General features: G+C 37.5%; 3 protein-coding genes across 3 annotated transcripts; 2 read left to right on the top strand and 1 right to left on the bottom strand.

Moving 5' to 3' along the window:
• The first annotated feature begins 914 nt into the window (after positions 1-914).
• Positions 915-6,085, top strand: LOC119999319 (cyclin-C1-2-like). Its single transcript, XM_038846820.1, has 9 exons — positions 915-1,064; positions 1,191-1,297; positions 1,967-2,006; positions 2,194-2,238; positions 2,596-2,714; positions 2,813-2,927; positions 3,825-3,875; positions 4,254-4,401; positions 5,591-6,085. The coding sequence occupies exons 1-9, from the start codon at positions 1,033-1,035 to the stop codon at positions 5,690-5,692; spliced, it is 759 nt and encodes a 252-aa protein (XP_038702748.1). The 5' UTR covers positions 915-1,032; the 3' UTR covers positions 5,693-6,085.
• An 894-nt stretch (positions 6,086-6,979) lies between these two features.
• Positions 6,980-9,987, top strand: LOC119999263 (GTP cyclohydrolase 1-like). The gene is made up of 2 exons (XM_038846739.1): positions 6,980-7,765; positions 8,410-9,987. Exons 1-2 carry the CDS (start codon positions 7,552-7,554, stop codon positions 9,621-9,623), a joined length of 1,428 nt encoding a protein of 475 aa, XP_038702667.1. The 5' UTR covers positions 6,980-7,551; the 3' UTR covers positions 9,624-9,987.
• Positions 9,988-10,882: 895 nt separating this feature from the next.
• LOC119999588 (DEAD-box ATP-dependent RNA helicase 42-like) lies at positions 10,883-16,596 on the bottom strand. The gene is made up of 5 exons (XM_038847254.1): positions 16,444-16,596; positions 15,674-15,771; positions 15,142-15,582; positions 12,225-13,110; positions 10,883-11,878 (listed from the first exon to the last, which is right to left on the bottom strand). Exons 3-5 carry the CDS (start codon positions 15,217-15,219, stop codon positions 11,415-11,417), a joined length of 1,428 nt encoding a protein of 475 aa, XP_038703182.1. The 5' UTR covers positions 15,220-15,582; positions 15,674-15,771; positions 16,444-16,596; the 3' UTR covers positions 10,883-11,414.
• Positions 16,597-17,078: the final 482 nt, after the last annotated feature.

The following is a 17,078-nucleotide window of genomic DNA, read 5'->3' as shown; positions in this document are numbered from 1 at the left end:
TAAAGATTTGACTATGTAGAAAATCCCACTATGACACAACCCAGAGCCAGCCTCCCCACCATCTCAGCCCATTGGGCCGTGGCAGTTCCCAGCCCACCTTCCTGGAAAAGGCTGGACAATGAGTTGAAGACTTGGGCAAACTTATAAACTAGACACCAAGCTCCTCAACAATCGATGTGAGATTTTTATCCCTTTAACACCTTTTAACACTCCCCCGCACTCGTGGACTGGGTACCAAAGCCCACGACCCTCCCCCGCACTCGTGGACTGGGTACCAAAGCCCACGACCCAACAGTGGAAATTTTTTTTTTTATCGGGGACGAGCACACCTGCTTCGATACCATGTAGAAAATCCCACTATGGCACAACCCAGAGCCAGCCTCCCCACCATCTCAGCCCATTGGGCCGTGGCAGTTCCCAGCCCACCTTCCTGGAAAAGGCTGGACAATGAGTTGAAGACTTGGACAAGCTTATAAACTAGACACCAAACCCCTCAACAATCGATGTGAGATTTTTATCCCTTTAACACCTTTTAACATACTAATACTTTATGGGTAGTTGTCTGGTAGACATCAACTTTCCCTGTGTTGTACTACAATTGTCCAAAACGGTAGCTTCACATGGTGATGGAACAAGTCTATTACTAATGAGGATACTTTATTTTTATTATTTTTTTAAAAAAGCAAAAAGAATTGGACCTCAAGTATAAGGCTATTGGTCGCTGGATCTTGGGCATGACCCACCGAGTCAGTGTTTGGGCCTGGCCCTTTTGTAGTTTTCAAAGCCATAAAAGGAAATAAATATTGGGCAAGAGTTAGTTTAGGCCCAAAAAAGCCCAATTTTGTTGCTGCCTAGTACTCTTCAGTATTCTGCCTGTCTGAGTTTCGGCCCAATTAATATGGGCCCAGCTCATTCAAAACATTCTTGCGATCGGCTTCTACGTTCTACCCTCGCCCTCATAATTGGGGCTCAAAGCCTGAAATTTGAGACCGAAGTGCTAATTCCAGAAATCTTCCAACATCTCTGCGAAGGATGGCTGCCAATTTCTGGACTTCCTCGCACTAGTGAGTAATCTAACGCCCCAACTTCGTGTTCTTAGTTTTCTTCTTCTTATTCTTTTTAGTTTTCTTCTTCTTATTCTTGTTCTCCTTCTCGTTTGCTTTAGCTCAAATTTCATTTTATTTGTACAGCAAGCAGCTCCTGGACCAGGAAGAGGTGGATGTGGTGAACCCACTTGACAAAGAAAGGGGTCTGAACCTTGAAGATTGCAAGATCATCAAGATGAGCATGGCCAATTGTATGCCCTTCTTGTGCGCCTCTCTGGTTTCCTGTTGAATGCTTTTGATCAATTTCTTCCAGTTTCTTTGGTTGTTTTTTGAACCATATGGGAAACAAAATCATCTGGGTTTCTGTATTTCCTTTTTTCCCCCCTCTCTTCGGTAATGTCCGATCACGACTGTTCACTAATTTTTTTACAGCGTAGCTGTTTTTCTATCTTCCCTTTTCTCCTACTTGAATTTGAATGATCCATGCTTAATTCGTTCCGAGCAGTCGTCAGTCAGGCACGATCATTGTGATTGAATTTTGAATTGAGTTAACCTCAAAAGAAGATCAATCAAAAAGGAATACAGTTGGAAATTGATACGTGGCTGTTAACTGTTGCTATTCAGGCTTTCACTGTTAGAATTGTAAATACAGAGACAAGCCATAGATGTTTGCATTGTGTGTTTATTTTGATGCTCATACTTGAATTATTGGCATCTGATGTTGAGATGAAAGGAATATTGTTAAAAGTTTATATGTATGGGAAATACCATCCCCATTTAAGAGAAGAACACCCTTTTAAAAGGATATTATTTTCAGCCTCTGTGTGTGCCGATATGGCATCGTGCTACAGTTTTATTTGGTTATTTTTCGGCATCATTCTTCAATTACAGTTACATCTTTCTTCATTCCCTTTCCACAGATATAGGGAAATTAGCTCAACATGTCAAAGTGAGGCAAAGGTTTGACCTCATTCTCATGTCGTTTTTCTCATATTGCTAATCAGTTGAAGAATATTTAGTTTCCACGATTATAATTTAAGGAATGTGTGAAAGGAAAGTTATTTGACCTTTTCCTATTATTGTTCACTTGAACTACTTTCACCAGTTACTGTTGTAGTGTTGTCTAATGCATTGGTCAACCTTTCAGGGTTGTGGCTACTGCTGTTACGTATATGAGACGGGTTTACACCAGGTACTACAAAAGTTTCTTAGTCTTTGGTTTATATGTGTGTATGTAAAGAAGAACTTAACCCGTAGTTATAATTGTTTCCTCTTGCTTTTCTGCAATGTTTCCCTGCTTGATCAAAAATTAGGAAGTCATTTAAAAAGAGTATATTTTGGTTTTGTTAAAACATTATTTTCTAAAGTTCTCAGCTGCTAACTTTTGAGCACTCATCAAACTAGTTTCTACCATATGTTGGTCACACACTTTGACATGTTTTCACATATTACCCTTCAGGCATTGTGTGAAAACGAATCATATTCGGGAGAGTTTTAACCCTACATATGGTTATTGTTCCCTAACTTTGGTTCTTCTTGGTGCTTTAAGAAAGGGTATGACAGAGTATGATCCGCGGCTCGTGGCTCCAACCTGCTTGTACTTGGCATCAAAAGCGGAAGAAAGCACAGTACAAGCCAGGCTTCTGGTATTTTACATTAAAAAATTATGTAAGCACTGGTGACTTAATTCAATAGATATATCCTCCGAACATTCTCAGGTGATTATTGGCATAAATTGCTGAATGCTTACCATTTTTGCTTTGCAGATATTGATGAAAAGTATAGGTATGAGATCAAAGATATACTTGAAATGGAGATGAAGATTTTAGAAGCTCTTAATTATTATTTGGTTGTGTTCCATCCTTATCGTGCTTTATCTCAGTAAGTCTTTTTATTTTCTTGCAAGGTTTCTTTATGTATTCATACTTTGGTTCAATTTGATCCTTTTTCCATTTTCATGTTATATATGTTTATTGATTGGATGATAAAGATGTTGAGATTGGATACCCAGGAAAGGCAAAGGTTAGGTAATTGCTGCTTATATCTGGGTTGAATTTGTTTATGGGCTCTAACACAATTTCCAACTTAAAAAAAATCTAAATCAATTCGCTTTGCCAAGAAGTTAGTTCTTATGAATGGAGAAGGAATTTTCTGGACTCCATCTTGCTCGATATTAGTTGTCCTCTTGTTAACCTTTAACACTTTATTTTACAAAATTGAAGGTCAACCTCAAGGAGTTCCAGTTTATTCTTGCTGCTACTTACATCTCACTTACAGAGATCAGACCGTGCCTTCTTATGAAAGTTATAACCAACAATATCTTTTGAAAGGGTTTTGATGAGATCGGATATGGGTTTAGCAAATATCTAAGTCATCTTCTACTCCATTTTGGCATCATTTGGTATATTAGAGTGGATAGTGAATGAAATGTTTGTTTGGTTGAGCCTTGAGTAATCTATATCATAAATCAATATATGATTTTAAGATGACCCTTTTGTATCAAAGATGAGGTACGTTTGAGGGATCAATGATCGGATTAGATATATATCTAGTTCTACTGTATGTTCTCAAATTGGGCATTGGTGCCATATAGTTTCTTGGCGCCTTCTATGTGCCCGTTAATAAAATTTTCTCCTTTGAATTAAAAAAAACAACCTTGTTTTTGCTGCCTTTTATTCTCGTGGGTCATTTTGGCATTTTTTATATCCATTTTATTTTTGAACTATCTTACTTACAAGTTACAATGCTTTTCCTCGTTTCTTTTTTTCATCATTGCAGGTTGCTGCAGGATGCTGGAATAAATGATATAAATATGACTCAGTTAACTTGGTAAGGGCACAATTGCCAGTCTTTCATTCGAAATGTGATAAAAAGGAAATTGTGATCTTGCCTCTGAATGAATTTATTTCATAACATCAAAGGTGAGTGAGTGAAGTCTTATCTGGTTCAGTGGTAATACATCATTCTACTCTCTGCCAAATGTTAGGACAAAAGAAAGAGTTGCTTCAGGATTTCAGGCATCTGAACATGTTTTTGGTTCTCTCATTTTTTGTTACTCCTCATCTCCTCCGGTCTTCCCAATCCTTGTTTGCGGGAGTTGTTTATCATTTACCAATCGCTTCTTATGCTTTTTTTTTCCTTTTTTTTCCAAGAATGTTTGATTCAATGCATTATAAACTTGTAACCTAGCCTTCATGAAACACGCAGGGGTATAGTGAACGATACATACAAGATGGATCTTATTCTCATACACCCTCCTCACCTAATTGCTTTGGCTTGCATATACATCGCTAGTGTGTATAGAGACAAAGATACTACCACATGGTTTGAAGAACTTCGTGTTGACATGAATGTGGTGAGTTTTCTAAACTTATTACTTGAAAAATATTCGAGTAAGTCTGTCAACTAAAATTCATGTAAGTTGAGTAATCTTTTTAACTTTGTTAACACCTGTTGATTTGGTTTTGTTCAAATAAGTAATTATATTGACATTAGTCTCATGCCAGTGTTCACACAATTGATTTATGGATATGCCATGTCTTCTTCATGAATGAGATGTCAACCTTGTATCAAGTCAAGTGGTCTAGCTAATCACTGTGCAAGTTCTTACTGATCTTAATCTTATTATAACTAAAGCTTACATATCTTCTGATGGTTGTTGGTTTAGGGTTTAGGGTTTGCGTTATAAGCTTATCCTTTTATTTTTAATTTGTCAAACCTACCAACAATAGGTAGAAACTTTGATTAGCATAGGTTTGTTAGTTATATGCAAATTCTAGAAGTATGGATTTAAAAAATGCACTCAGAAGGAAATTAAATCACCCTTAACAGACCACATGGGCCTCCCTGACATTGTGAAATGGCTTCCTCGATACACAAATTGACATCCACAACTTGCTATTTATATATACATATATTGTTAGTGAAAGGGGTAGTTGCGAATTGAGAAAATAAATGGCTGATTAATTGCTTGTTTTGATTTTTGGGAATTGTTTGAGCATTATGAAGAAATAAATCGTCTAATGGATAAAAAAGATGAATTATTTTCCTTTTCTTTTACGTCTAATTGGTTGAATCTATACATTTCTGCGTTTTGAATGCTGACATGAACCACACCAGCATATTAATTAATTTAGTCATTCATAACTGGAGCAATGGATGTAGGCAGAGTTGGTGATTGGATTCAATTGCACGATTACATGTACTTGGTCTAACTTTTCTTAAGCCAAGGGATGATGAATTGAGGTCATTTTGGTATTGCCTATTTTATACTGTTTCTGCTTATTTTTGAATAATAGTATAAATTGAACCAAAACTAGAAGCAGCCAAACTTATACAGGAGAGAAATTCAAGGCTCCTGAGGTAAAAGAATTTTTGGCAGGCAGATTGCTGTGAAAGATATTGACTAACCACATGCTCCTACTACATTCACACAAGATTTCTTACTAGTTAAACTGCAATTAGTTTCTGTTAAGGTGGAAACTGAAGTTATATACGGCTTGTTACTCACTCATGGATGCATTCAATAATTTGTTACTTGACAGGTGAAAAATATCTCAATGGAGATCTTAGATTTCTATGAAAGCCAACGGTTTAAAGAAGATAGAATCAATTCTGCTTTCAGCAAACTTCCTTCAAAGGCCTAAATCTTGTGGGGTTGCGCATTTACTGGGAAAGGTTCATTCAACTCTTTTTCCTCAAAAGTTGTTTGGCTACCTTCTTCTAGGATGCTTGTCTCTCTGTGGGTCATCTGTGGCAAAATGGATCTTTACTTAAGGTATCTTATGTTGTTCACATGATGTGGTTACTTGTCTGCTACATGGAGCAGTAAATATATCATGGCATGTACTGTTGTTAAACTATGAATCCACACTTCAAAACATACTCTTGTGTAGGAGAGCTGTCATCCCTACTAAGCTGATTTTCTCGATGAAGACTTTGCGTTACGATGTTGATATAAATTTGTTAAGGTACTGGAGAGTTGTAGGGGATTTACTTCAAACACACCCGTGTATGTATACATAATATTTAGGAACTCAGATCTGCCTGTTGATTTAAGTTGAGATTTCCTGTGATGGAAGATCACTAGCATTGGAAAAAAGCTTAGAACTTGGATATAAAAGCCTAAAAGGTATTGCTCCTAACACTAGGTTTCATGAAACATTGTTCATGGGCTCTGGGGTTGGGCTTCATGGGCCTTAAATAATTGTTTCAGGCCTCAAAATCAAAAGAATAAACTCAAATTTCTCACCAACTTACTAGTCGCCAGTAGGCATTAGACGTCTATGAAGTCTTTCTTCACCCACTAGAGTAAAATAAATGAAGAAAAAAATGGTTTTCTTATTGGAATTAGTGGTGGTAAACTTTGTCCGGTTCGGATGCCCGAATTGGTACCTCTTTAATTAAAATAAGTTTGTACATAAGTTATATGTTCGAAATTCAGATTCAAACAAAATTTTTTTGCCTAGTTTAAAATTGGGTTCAGGTCTAAACACAATAATCTTGTCCGATTTAGTTTTTTGGAACCTAATCTAAATTAGGTTATTGTTTAAATTTAAACCAATCTAGATTTGATCAATTAAGTACGTCTAAAACAATTCAAATTAGCATTCGAACACGTAAATATTTTGTAAAATGTGATGTTTTTCTACCCGGAATCGACATGAAATCGATTTTTTACCACACCTAATAGGAATTGGAACAATTTACCAACAACAATAAATTTTTGACTTGGATATTCATTCAACAAAAGGACATGTAAAGGCAATTGACAACTTGTTATATTCGGAGCGTGCGATTTACTTTTATTTGGTTCGCCAAACACTTTTGCACCGATTAACCAACCACCGCCCTTTTCAACCGCTAGATCCCCCTTGAAAACTGAAAATTGAAAACAGCAATATTTCGATGAGAGAAAACCTATAGCGCTAAGGTACTATCCACAGTTCCACACTTTCCTAAAATCAACGGTCACCCTACGTTCCTCGCTTGCTCCTCCTCCACTCCAGCCACTTTCCTAGTTTCCTCATCCTATCTTCGATTCTGTTCATTCTTTTTTTTCCGTGCCATAGGTCCCGGTTTCCTCTTCTACATCTGGGATACAATTTTTGGTTTTGTATCCGCTTTATTGTTAAGGGTATTTCCTGATTTGGTTTTTCTATTTTTTTTTCGGTTGCGAGGATTAGGATTTTGTATTTGCTTATTGATTCATTGCCGAGCTTTTCTTCTATTCGGAGTTTTGATTTTGATTTGATTCAGAGCGGCTCGCTATTTGACTGTTAACTTTTTTGGCTGATTTGTATCTGGGTTTCGGCTCTTTGGGAAGATTTGTTCCCCTTATTCCGTTCTTTTGGACATCTGGGGTACCCGCAAGTCCTCATTTTTTCTTCTCCTGATTTGTTATCGCTAGTTACCTCTTTGAAGGTTGAGATTCGGTGACATACAGTTGCTTGTGATTGGGATCTGGGCGGCGGGCTTTGGTTTTGGTGAGATTTGTAGTCTTTCAATGGGCTGTTTGGATGATGGGCATTTTGGTGTGGAGCTTGATAATGGAGTGAAATTGAGTTGCATTGAGTTGGGCGTAGAAGGAGAGCCAGAGACCGTAGCTATTGAAGAGGCTGTGAAAGTTCTGCTGCAGGGTTTGGGAGAGGATATCAATAGAGAAGGTCTCCTAAAGACCCCTCTCCGGGTTGCCAAAGCACTTCGCCAGGGAACCACAGGTGTTGAACAAATTCTACTCCTCTTTTTAAATTGGCTTATTTACTTTGCAAACTTTGTTTATTATATCGGTCATCCAGGATCTGCCGGGTTTCTTGTGGAACTATATGTTTTCTAGACCAGAGAATGAAAGAGTTATTTATTGTTGCCCTGGTTGTGATAGGCAGAAGTGGTTTGGTTTACTGGTAAGACTTGTTAAATATATATAATAAATTGAATTATGCATTTCAGTAGAAGAGCATTCACAATATCTGTATGATTTCCAACCCAAATATTTGTGGGCTTGGTCCTCTTGGATGGTGATGAAAGTACAAACTTTTCTTGCTTAGTTAAGTTTACTGTCCTCAGCCAAATTGGCTTGGCATTTCGTACTTATTTCCTATCTGGGGTTGGTAGGTTGATAATCCGTCTGGCACTTAAATTGCCTTCTGCTTTAAAAGCATAGTTTGGTTGTCAATAATAAACATAGAATTATTTTGTACTTAGACTCGTTGGCAAATTGTTAATGGAAGTAAATCTTTTGATGAGAATGGATGATTCATGTTTGATAGAAATTATAATTAGTTCTTAAACAAGTGATCTTGAATCCCTGATGCATGTATAACTTAGTAAATGCTCATCAAGGTGATTGCTCCTGTTTTCTCAGGTTACAAACAAAAGGTGAAAGACATTGTCCAAGGTGCTCTATTTCCTGAGTCTGGTTTAGATAATGCAGCTGGTTATGCTGGAGGTGTGGGTGGGCTTGTAGTTGTTCGTGATCTTGATCTCTTCTCATACTGTGAAACTTGCTTGATTCCATTCCAGATTAAGTGTCATGTAGGTTATGTGCCATGTGGTCAGCGTGTTGTAGGGTTAAGCAAGCTCTCTAGAGTGGCTGATGCCTTTGCAAAACGACTCCAAGATCCACAGCGTTTGGCAGATGAAATTTGTTTTGCTCTGGATCACGGTATCAAGCCAGCAGGTGTTGCTGTCTTACTCCAATGTTCACATTTACGTTTCCCCAATGTACAATCATTCTTTCTCGACTCTAACCATCAAGGAAGTGTAAAGGTGCTTGTGAGTTCAGGTTCGGGAGTTTTTGAAAATGAAAAAGCTGATGCTTGGAGTGATTTTTTCAGTCTGATGAGATTCAGAGGCATAAGTGTGGATAAAATTCATATGAGAGACTGCACAGAGCAATGCTGGTGTCCATTCCGCTCTTCCTCTAGTGAGATATTTTCCTCCAATGTTGGACCAGCCAACCCAGGGATGATTGCTGCAGCAACTTCAATTCTCAGATCATTGGGTGAAGATCCCTCAAGAAAAGAACTTATAGGAACTCCTAGTCATTTTGTGAATTGGTTAATGAACTTCCAGAATACAAATTTGGAGATGAAGCTGAATGGCCCTGTCTATGGTAAAAATGATTATATCCGATCCAATGGAGAAATCATCCATAATGAAGAACAATTACGTACTGAGTTGAACCTGCCATTCTGGTCTCAATGTGAGCATCATTTACTTCCCTTTCATGGTGTTGTCCATATTGGCTACTTCTCTGCTGACAGAATCAACCCCATCGGAAGGTCTCTTTTGCAGTCTGTGGTACACTTTTATGGCTTCAAGCTCCAAGTACAGGAAAGGTTCTCCAGGCAAATTGCTCAGACTGTCTCATCGTTATTAGGTGGAGATGTGATGGTACTTGTGGAGGCTAATCACACCTGCATGATTTCAAGGGGGATAGAGAAGGTTGGAAGTAATACGGCAACCATAGGTGTAGTGGGTCGATTCTCTACAGAACCCGCTGCAAGGAGCATGTTCTTAAGGAGTATTCCAAACTTTGCTACATCTGCTGGTTCCGACTTTAGTTCAACTGCCTAATCTATATTTGACTTCTTGATGGCTTTTCTTTAATTCTGCAATACCAGGTATGCAGAAATAAGTTTTGACTGAACTTTTGACGATTGGCCGAACCAGTCTAGCATGGCTTCAGTTTTGCATTGGTTTGAAAAGGGAAGATATCTTGAATTATTCATTTTCTGGTAATGTTCTGTTCATTGTTTGTAGCATAAACCCTTTGGAAGATAAGTCCAAGGGCATGTCATCCTTTCATTTCATGATCAGTGATCAGTGTATTGCAACGTCATTTTCAACCCCAAAAAATGGGACTTGTAATGTTAAGAAAATCACCAAAGTATTTATTCAAGTTTGTCACATGAAATAGAAGGATATCATTTTTGTCTAATCTTTGGTGCACCAGGGAATTCTGTACTTTTGATTCCACTTTATTCATATGAGGAAACTGTTGCGTCAAGGTGAGTGCCAATGGCTGCTAGTGCTGAACATAGGGATGTGACCCTTGGCCTTTAGTGTTGAACTATTGCCATTTTCATTTTCAATTAATCATGTTAATCTTCTTGATACAAGTAAAGTAAGTGCCTAAACTGTTTTCTGACTTTCCATCACTGGGACATGAAATTGTGGTTGGAATTTGATAAAAGCATCATGGAGCAGAAGAAGCTAAGAAGGTGCATTGTACAGAAAGATTAGGTTTGAGTTTCTTCTGGTACCTGTACACCAGTCCAGAGAAGCCTTTCCACGTGCTTGGAATATGAATGGACAGACTACGTTCGCATTAGCAGCAAAGGGAATAGTTTGTCGGGGTCCCTTTTATAATTATTGTGGTCAAAAGGAGAACCCAAAAACAAAGACAGACAGTAGTTAAACAAAAATCTGGTCTCTCCACTCATAATTTATTAACATGGTCATCATAAAAAAGAAGATTCCACACAGAAACTTCATCAAATAATTAATTTTTTTTTTTGAAATTCAGGGTATGGGGAAGGGTTGAGACTTGAATTCACGTCCTAATAGGTGGATGGTTGAATCCTTACATGTAATGTAAATGCCCGTTCAATCAATGACTCACTTATAATAATTAACCATTTAATGATAGTTTAGTTGATCATCTCCAAACTCAAGGCGTATGGTGTCCAAGATCGGAAGTTCAAACTCAGCCAAACAGGACTATGGTCAAGACTTTCAACTTCACATGAATGAATGAATATGAACTAGCTGCATTTAAACCACTAAACTATATGAAGCAAAGTACAACGTGTGACAAGTCAATGATCATAAAATAAAATAAAAAAGTCCCCTCCAATGCCTTGTAATTAATGTAGAATCTTAACTCATTCCATCCTTAATTTACATGGGGTATCTCTTCCATTCATCCTTAGTCCTTACATAAAATAAAACAAAAATTGGGCGTGCAACAAAGGCCAGAACAATCCTAATATTTGCAATCGTGTAAGTTACAGCTTGGCTAATAAATCAAGTCCGTCTCAACAATTAAGAATCAACAGGTCCACTTTCATAGGAAAATGGCTTCTCCATTGGGATCCAGACTTGGTCAAATATTGATCAGTATGTGGCATCATAATCTGAACTCGAGAGAGATGATCACCTTCAGGACAAGTAATCCAGAAACCAGTAGAACTTACTCCAACAGAGATCCGAACTAATCAGCAGTGTATCCTAAGAACTAACAATGGCAAACAAAAAACAGGCCAGGATAACAAAACAATGTTGTCAAGACCCAGCTTCTGGGCTACCTGCCTGGAAGATTCTCAGGATATTACTATCGGAAAATCAAATCCATTCAATATGAATTTAGTATGGAATGACATATGGCAGTGCCATAACATCGGCAGAATCTATCTTTAGCGCATCTGCCCACACTTGCGGTGTCATATCAACAAAATTGCAGGCCACTTTGGGCTTCTTTGACTGATGATCACTGCTAAACAGCCATTCCTGATCATCAAAATCAGACCACTCCACTTTGGGCACATCAAGTATCCGATTAAAATACTTGGAATCAGGATGTGGCGGCTTTGCAGATGTGTCACCATTGCTGTGCACTGCTAAAACAGCAGATGCAGAACTCGTTGAGCATCTATTGGATCCTTGATCCTTTACCACACCATTACTTCCGTGTTCCTTGACATCCACTCTTTGGCTATGGACTGGCCCCTGCTTCTCAGCTGTAAGCCGGAAAGCAGTTTGGCATGGTTCCAATTTCTTTCCGTTTTCTACAACTGAGTGAGAAGATACAGGTCTCGGAAATCCATTCCCTGTGAGACAAGTTAAATGGGTAAGAGAAAAGTAAGGGGAAATGTTATAATAAGCTAAATATGTTCATACCAAACATCAAGTGTTCAAACTAAAATACTAAATGCAGTCAGTCAGTAAAGACCAATGAAAGTAATACAAGATCATGTTCTACAGAGGGTTAAGAGGAAAAAACATACCAACAATAGCATTCCAAAAAAAAAATCTAATTTGCACAGGACCATCTAATACAACATCCCTCTTATTGACTTCCTCAATGACAAATGCATCTAAATTCATGTTTCCAATCAGTAGAGAGCAATAACGGTGTCGCAGTGTGATCATTGTACATTACAAGAAATTACTCACCATGTAAAAATCCATTCAACTCAGGATCTTTACGTTTGCCAACATTTCCCTCGCCAACAGAACTATTACCGCTCCTCTTTAAAAGGCCTGGTGGCTTAAAATTGCATGAATCTACAGAGTCCTTACCACTTTCTTTTAATCTAACACTGGTTTCTTTTAATTTAAGATGGCCATTACTTTGATCATTTACCTCCTTCGCTTTTTCCTCTTGCTTCTTTTCTTTCTCCCAATTTTCATCTATTGGCATTCTTGTTTTCTCTTGATGTCTATCCTTCTGTTTATCACTCTTAGCACTTTCCTTGTTTTTCTTCTTGTCCTTCCCATCCAAGTGCTGCTCCAAATTATTCTCCTTTGACGCGGAGATTGCATCAGATCTTTCCGGATCCATTCCGAAAAAGTTTTCATTTGCATTTTCCGGACACCTTGTCTCAAAATTGTTTCTATACCCATTGACCCTCCTGCCATCTCTCATCTTATCCTTCGGTTTCTCTTTTTCTTCAGTATGATTGCCATTAGTGTTCTCTGCTGGGACTGCCCATTGTTCAGCTTTTCTCTTTTTTGCAGCATCAATCTTCTGAACCATTTGGCTTCCTGCTGCTGAATCTGCATCCCCGATTCTTCTGGCCAACTCTTGCACATATTTATAATCCCTGATCCCGTTATTCTGCAAACTCTTTGGACCAAGATTTTCTGCACCAGAACACCCTTGCCCTCCAATTCTCTTCTCATTGGAAATCTTGTCCTGTTGCTTATCTTTTCTATTCCTATCCTTATCCTTGCGCTTCTCCTTACGCTCCTTTTTTTCCCTGTTTTTCTCCCTGCTTCTGTCTTTGTCCCTATCTTTTTTTTCTTTATCCTTCTTATATCTTTTATCCTTGCGTTTCTCCTGTTGTATCAAGACAATTAAAAGAATCATAAAATTATTAATGAATATTCCCACAGATTTAAAAAACAATTATATGTAACCTATAATACATAATAAATGACAACAGTGAACAGTCCCCAAAACAGAGAGCAGTAAAAGACACAAAAAGGATGCAGGGTGTGATGCATCCAATTTCTTTCCTTGATGAGGATTTACTGATTAAGAAGAACTTTTACGACGAGGGACATTTCGTTTGCTGTAATATAAATCTGATGTGGCGTGATTAACCCTCATCAATTCTTCATGGCCTTTTTGTTTCTCTAAAAGGCATCTTCTCCTCTCATTCTATATCCTTTCTTCTTTTTAAATATAAAAATATTTCCCATTAATTACAGAGGGGTGATTGAAACAGGTGGCAAAATTACAGAACCATAGTAATCAAACTCTTGGGGATTCAACTTTACCAGTTTCAGATCCCCTTCAGTCTTGAGAGAGCAAAACCTCCAATACATACCTCTTGTTCAAAAGAGCTACTGTACGGTTTGCTCGTTGCTTATCTAGTGGAAGACTTCTAATAGACTTCTAATAAACCGTTAATCAAAAGGTCAAGAAAATCACAACAGTACAACATTTAGCTGCCAAACAGGAGCTATCATCCATCAAAACGAATGCATGTGTGCAAATGAACTTCTAAAAGGGAGTTTCAAACCCCGTTTGGCACTTTGTAACTCAATACATTATATTTTTTAACTTCTTGTACTCTTTGTAGAACTAAATACTTCATCAGAATAGTTTATACTTTATATAAACAAAGGCAAAGACACCCCAAAATAAAAGTCATTTTGAAAAACCAAAATAAAGGGTAAAAGCAAGGATTCTACTAAAAAATGTAAAAACCCAGCATTTATAGAGATACAAGCTCTGACGAATACGAACAGGGCACTTAACAATTCAGATTTGAGTACGAAACAGTCATAACTGAGGGAACAATAAAATTGCTTGGCCAAATACTAAGCAGAGGATAAAAAGTATTATGTAAATTTCATAGCCAGAAACTATAAAAGGCAATCAGACACAAATGTCCATAGGGAATTTTATATACGCCATAAAAACCACAATGTGAGTATAAAATATATAATAATATGACTATTAATGGATTCTGTCAAAAAGAGGCAGCTTCTGTAGCACCTTCACAGATAACTTCATATGGTAGCAACTTTACTGTTTACAACAATGATGCAAGCTTTAATACCACAACATATATTACTCAATTACTACCATTGGAATGTTTAAAAAATTTACCTACATAACATTCAAGCGAAGTTTACGATAGAATGATTCTTCTCAGCTGAAGCTGGATGGCAATAACTTTTTTCCCATTGTACAGGGGCAGGACAGCAATATTATCAATAAATGCTAAACTGAACAAAAGAATACGACTTCGACAACCCATCACATACACAAGATTCCTATACAATATGAGCATAATCAGACACCAGAACAGGGGAGAGATTAATATCTTGCAGATACTGTACTCTGGAAAAGTTTCATTGGTTAGTGCTGAATCTCTTGATAGAAAGCTTATACAGGCTAGGTAGTCAACCAATCAAGGTATCATCCAACTTGCAATCAGCTGGAAATTCTGGCTAGAAAGGAAACAGAGGATTGTTAAGGGTCTCAAAAGTCGAAATCACTAGGGAACTTTTCAAGACATTTGTTTCATATCTTATGTTTTCGGTTTCTCACATCTTGAGTCAATTTTTATACGTTCTCTATTCGTCTTAAAGGGTAATTTCAGATTTTCGCCTAAGTGCCCCCAAATAATCTTTCATCTACTACACACCAAAGTTTTCATTCTCCCAATAGAAACCCCAAATGCTTGGATAGGTGTTACTTTTTTCTTAGCACAAAGGTCTTTCCACTTTAGCACAAGTGATAAAAATTGATAAGCAACATAAATGTAAATTTGAAGCATGCCAAATCAGCAACACCCAAAAATATAAAAGTCACTCCAGCTATCCACGGAAACTAATTCAAAAGAAATATGTACACCTCTTTCAGAAGGCCAGTATCATCAATTGTAATCTTCTTTTCATATCCTGGTGGAGGAAACGGAAAGCAGCGAGACATCGCACTTATTCCTGTAGAGGACGAGTTGGGATCCTTCCAATGACAAAAAAGCTTCTGCTAGTTCAATGCACCGATGTTCCAACAAAGGAACAGACCTGAAGCTATGCCACTGTCCATTCACCATGTCCCTGCACTCATTTCCAGCTTGAAAATCAAGCCCTAGACCTCCAACAGAAAATCATCATACAGTATCTTCTTAAACCCAAATGGTCTCCAGAAATAGAAAGCTATTTTATCAATACACAATACAGAATGATAATATTGCCAAGGCTCAAATGCTGAAGTTTATCTCAGTGAACATTCACGTAGCCCCGATTCTGTTTACGAGGTTTGTCAACAAATGCTGAAGTTTTTAGCTAACGCCTGCTCATAAGTGGAAACAAATGTCAGGAATATTACGTGACTGCAAAAAACAAAAACAAAAACAATACCAGAAATGCAACTAAGAAGTAACCTTGTAGGCTTGTAGCAAAGAAACCCTCAGTTCCTCGTGAAAATCTGGTGTCTATTTCAAAGTCTTGGCCAGTACAAACACAGTTCTCAATATACAGTCTGCAGACTCAAAACTAGATTTCTCAGAACAAATAGTTGTCCCATAAATTCAAGTGCAGCCTCAAAAATCACTGTTTTCAAAATTACACTTTTGCAGATTTAATGCGCAAGACTCCAAAATGCTTATAATGAACTCTACCATATCAACTTAATAAAAACAAGTGATCGATCCCATCCTTCGTTTCTATATGCAATTAATGCAACCTAACAGTCCAAAAATTTTAAAATTAAATAACTCTCGCTCCAGTGACGACCTGATCAAACCCTAAAAAGTTCCAGCCAACAATTTCGCATCGACTATAGCTCCTCCTTTCGAAAAGCCCTAATCTCAATTATCAGACGTCTACATAAGAGTAAGTTCAAAGCTTCTTTTTTCTTTGGAATCAGACGAAAAAAACCAAACAAGGAGTGTTCTGTAAACAAAATTGAAAGATCGAATTGCCACAAAATTTGGCGAAGATGATCAAATCTCAAAATTATCAATAAAAAATTATTCGTTTCAAAAGGATAGGAAAGATCAGAAGATCTCCGAGTATTGGAAAGAGATTGAACCAGAGAGTTCAGTAAAGTGATTTTCTCTCCCCCTCCCTCTGCGTAAGCATAACTCTCGCAGATACATATATATATGTATATATATTTATTATATGAATGTATCAGCTGGTGCTTTCATACCTTGAAACCACGATTGTTGATACAAGAAAGCCACAGATAGGTATGGGTGTGTTTTGGGAGCAGAGAAGAGGCTGTTTCTCTCTCTATCACTTTCTCTCTCTAGAATATGTTCAAAGTGGGAGCTCTCCAAAATTTCCCCCAGGGAAGGGAAGAGAGAAGTTTTTATGCTGATTTGGAAAGCGTATTTATAATCGAAAACAATTGGGGGGGACGCACGAGAAACGTGTCAGGATCCAGACATTACTTCCGTATATGAGCGGATAGTATAGCAGTGAAAATTAGTCCTTGCAGCATTGTTTACGATTTTACCCTTTTTAGTAATTCCCTTTTTAAAATTAAGAATTACATCATACAAATTTATCTTTAGATATTGACCTAAATTCGGACTGTCACGTGACAACATGGTAATAGGTACATTGAGCCAAAACCCTACACATGACCACGAGTATATTACTTTCAATGAAAATCGAATTCATGACGTTTCGAATCCATACGATTCATGACATTCCAAATCCATACAATTTGATATAAAGATGCTTCATCTTTTACTTGATTAATAAGTTAAATTGAAGTTTCGATTCTTCACAACATGCTTACAATATACAATTTCATGACTCATTGATTAACATACACAA

Source organism: Tripterygium wilfordii, chromosome 6 (genome assembly GCF_013401445.1).
Source record: "Tripterygium wilfordii isolate XIE 37 chromosome 6, ASM1340144v1, whole genome shotgun sequence".
Taxonomy (NCBI): Eukaryota; Viridiplantae; Streptophyta; class Magnoliopsida; order Celastrales; family Celastraceae; genus Tripterygium; species Tripterygium wilfordii.
Note: the sequence above shows the minus strand (reverse complement) of the source record. Positions and strands in the feature narration are given on the sequence as shown.

Bases quoted from the DNA above. Each gene is read 5' to 3' on its own strand.
- LOC119999263 (XM_038846739.1), top strand. From the start codon at position 7,552: ATGGGCTGTTTGGATGATGGGCATTTTGGTGTGGAGCTTGATAATGGA. The intron at 7,766-8,409 runs GTGTTGAACAAA...CTGTTTTCTCAG, and splicing joins ACTTCGCCAGGGAACCACAG to GTTACAAACAAAAGGTGAAA.
- LOC119999319 (XM_038846820.1), top strand. From the start codon at position 1,033: ATGGCTGCCAATTTCTGGACTTCCTCGCACTA. The intron at 3,876-4,253 runs GTAAGGGCACAA...TGAAACACGCAG, and splicing joins AATATGACTCAGTTAACTTG to GGGTATAGTGAACGATACAT. The intron at 4,402-5,590 runs GTGAGTTTTCTA...GTTACTTGACAG, and splicing joins TTCGTGTTGACATGAATGTG to GTGAAAAATATCTCAATGGA.
- LOC119999588 (XM_038847254.1), bottom strand. From the start codon at position 15,219: ATGTCTCGCTGCTTTCCGTTTCCTCCACCAGGATATGAAAAGAAGATT. The intron at 13,111-15,141 runs GTGTACATATTT...TTGATACAACAG, and splicing joins ATACTGGCCTTCTGAAAGAG to GAGAAACGCAAGGATAAAAG. The intron at 11,879-12,224 runs GTGAGTAATTTC...CTTGTCTCACAG, and splicing joins GTTGAATGGATTTTTACATG to GGAATGGATTTCCGAGACCT.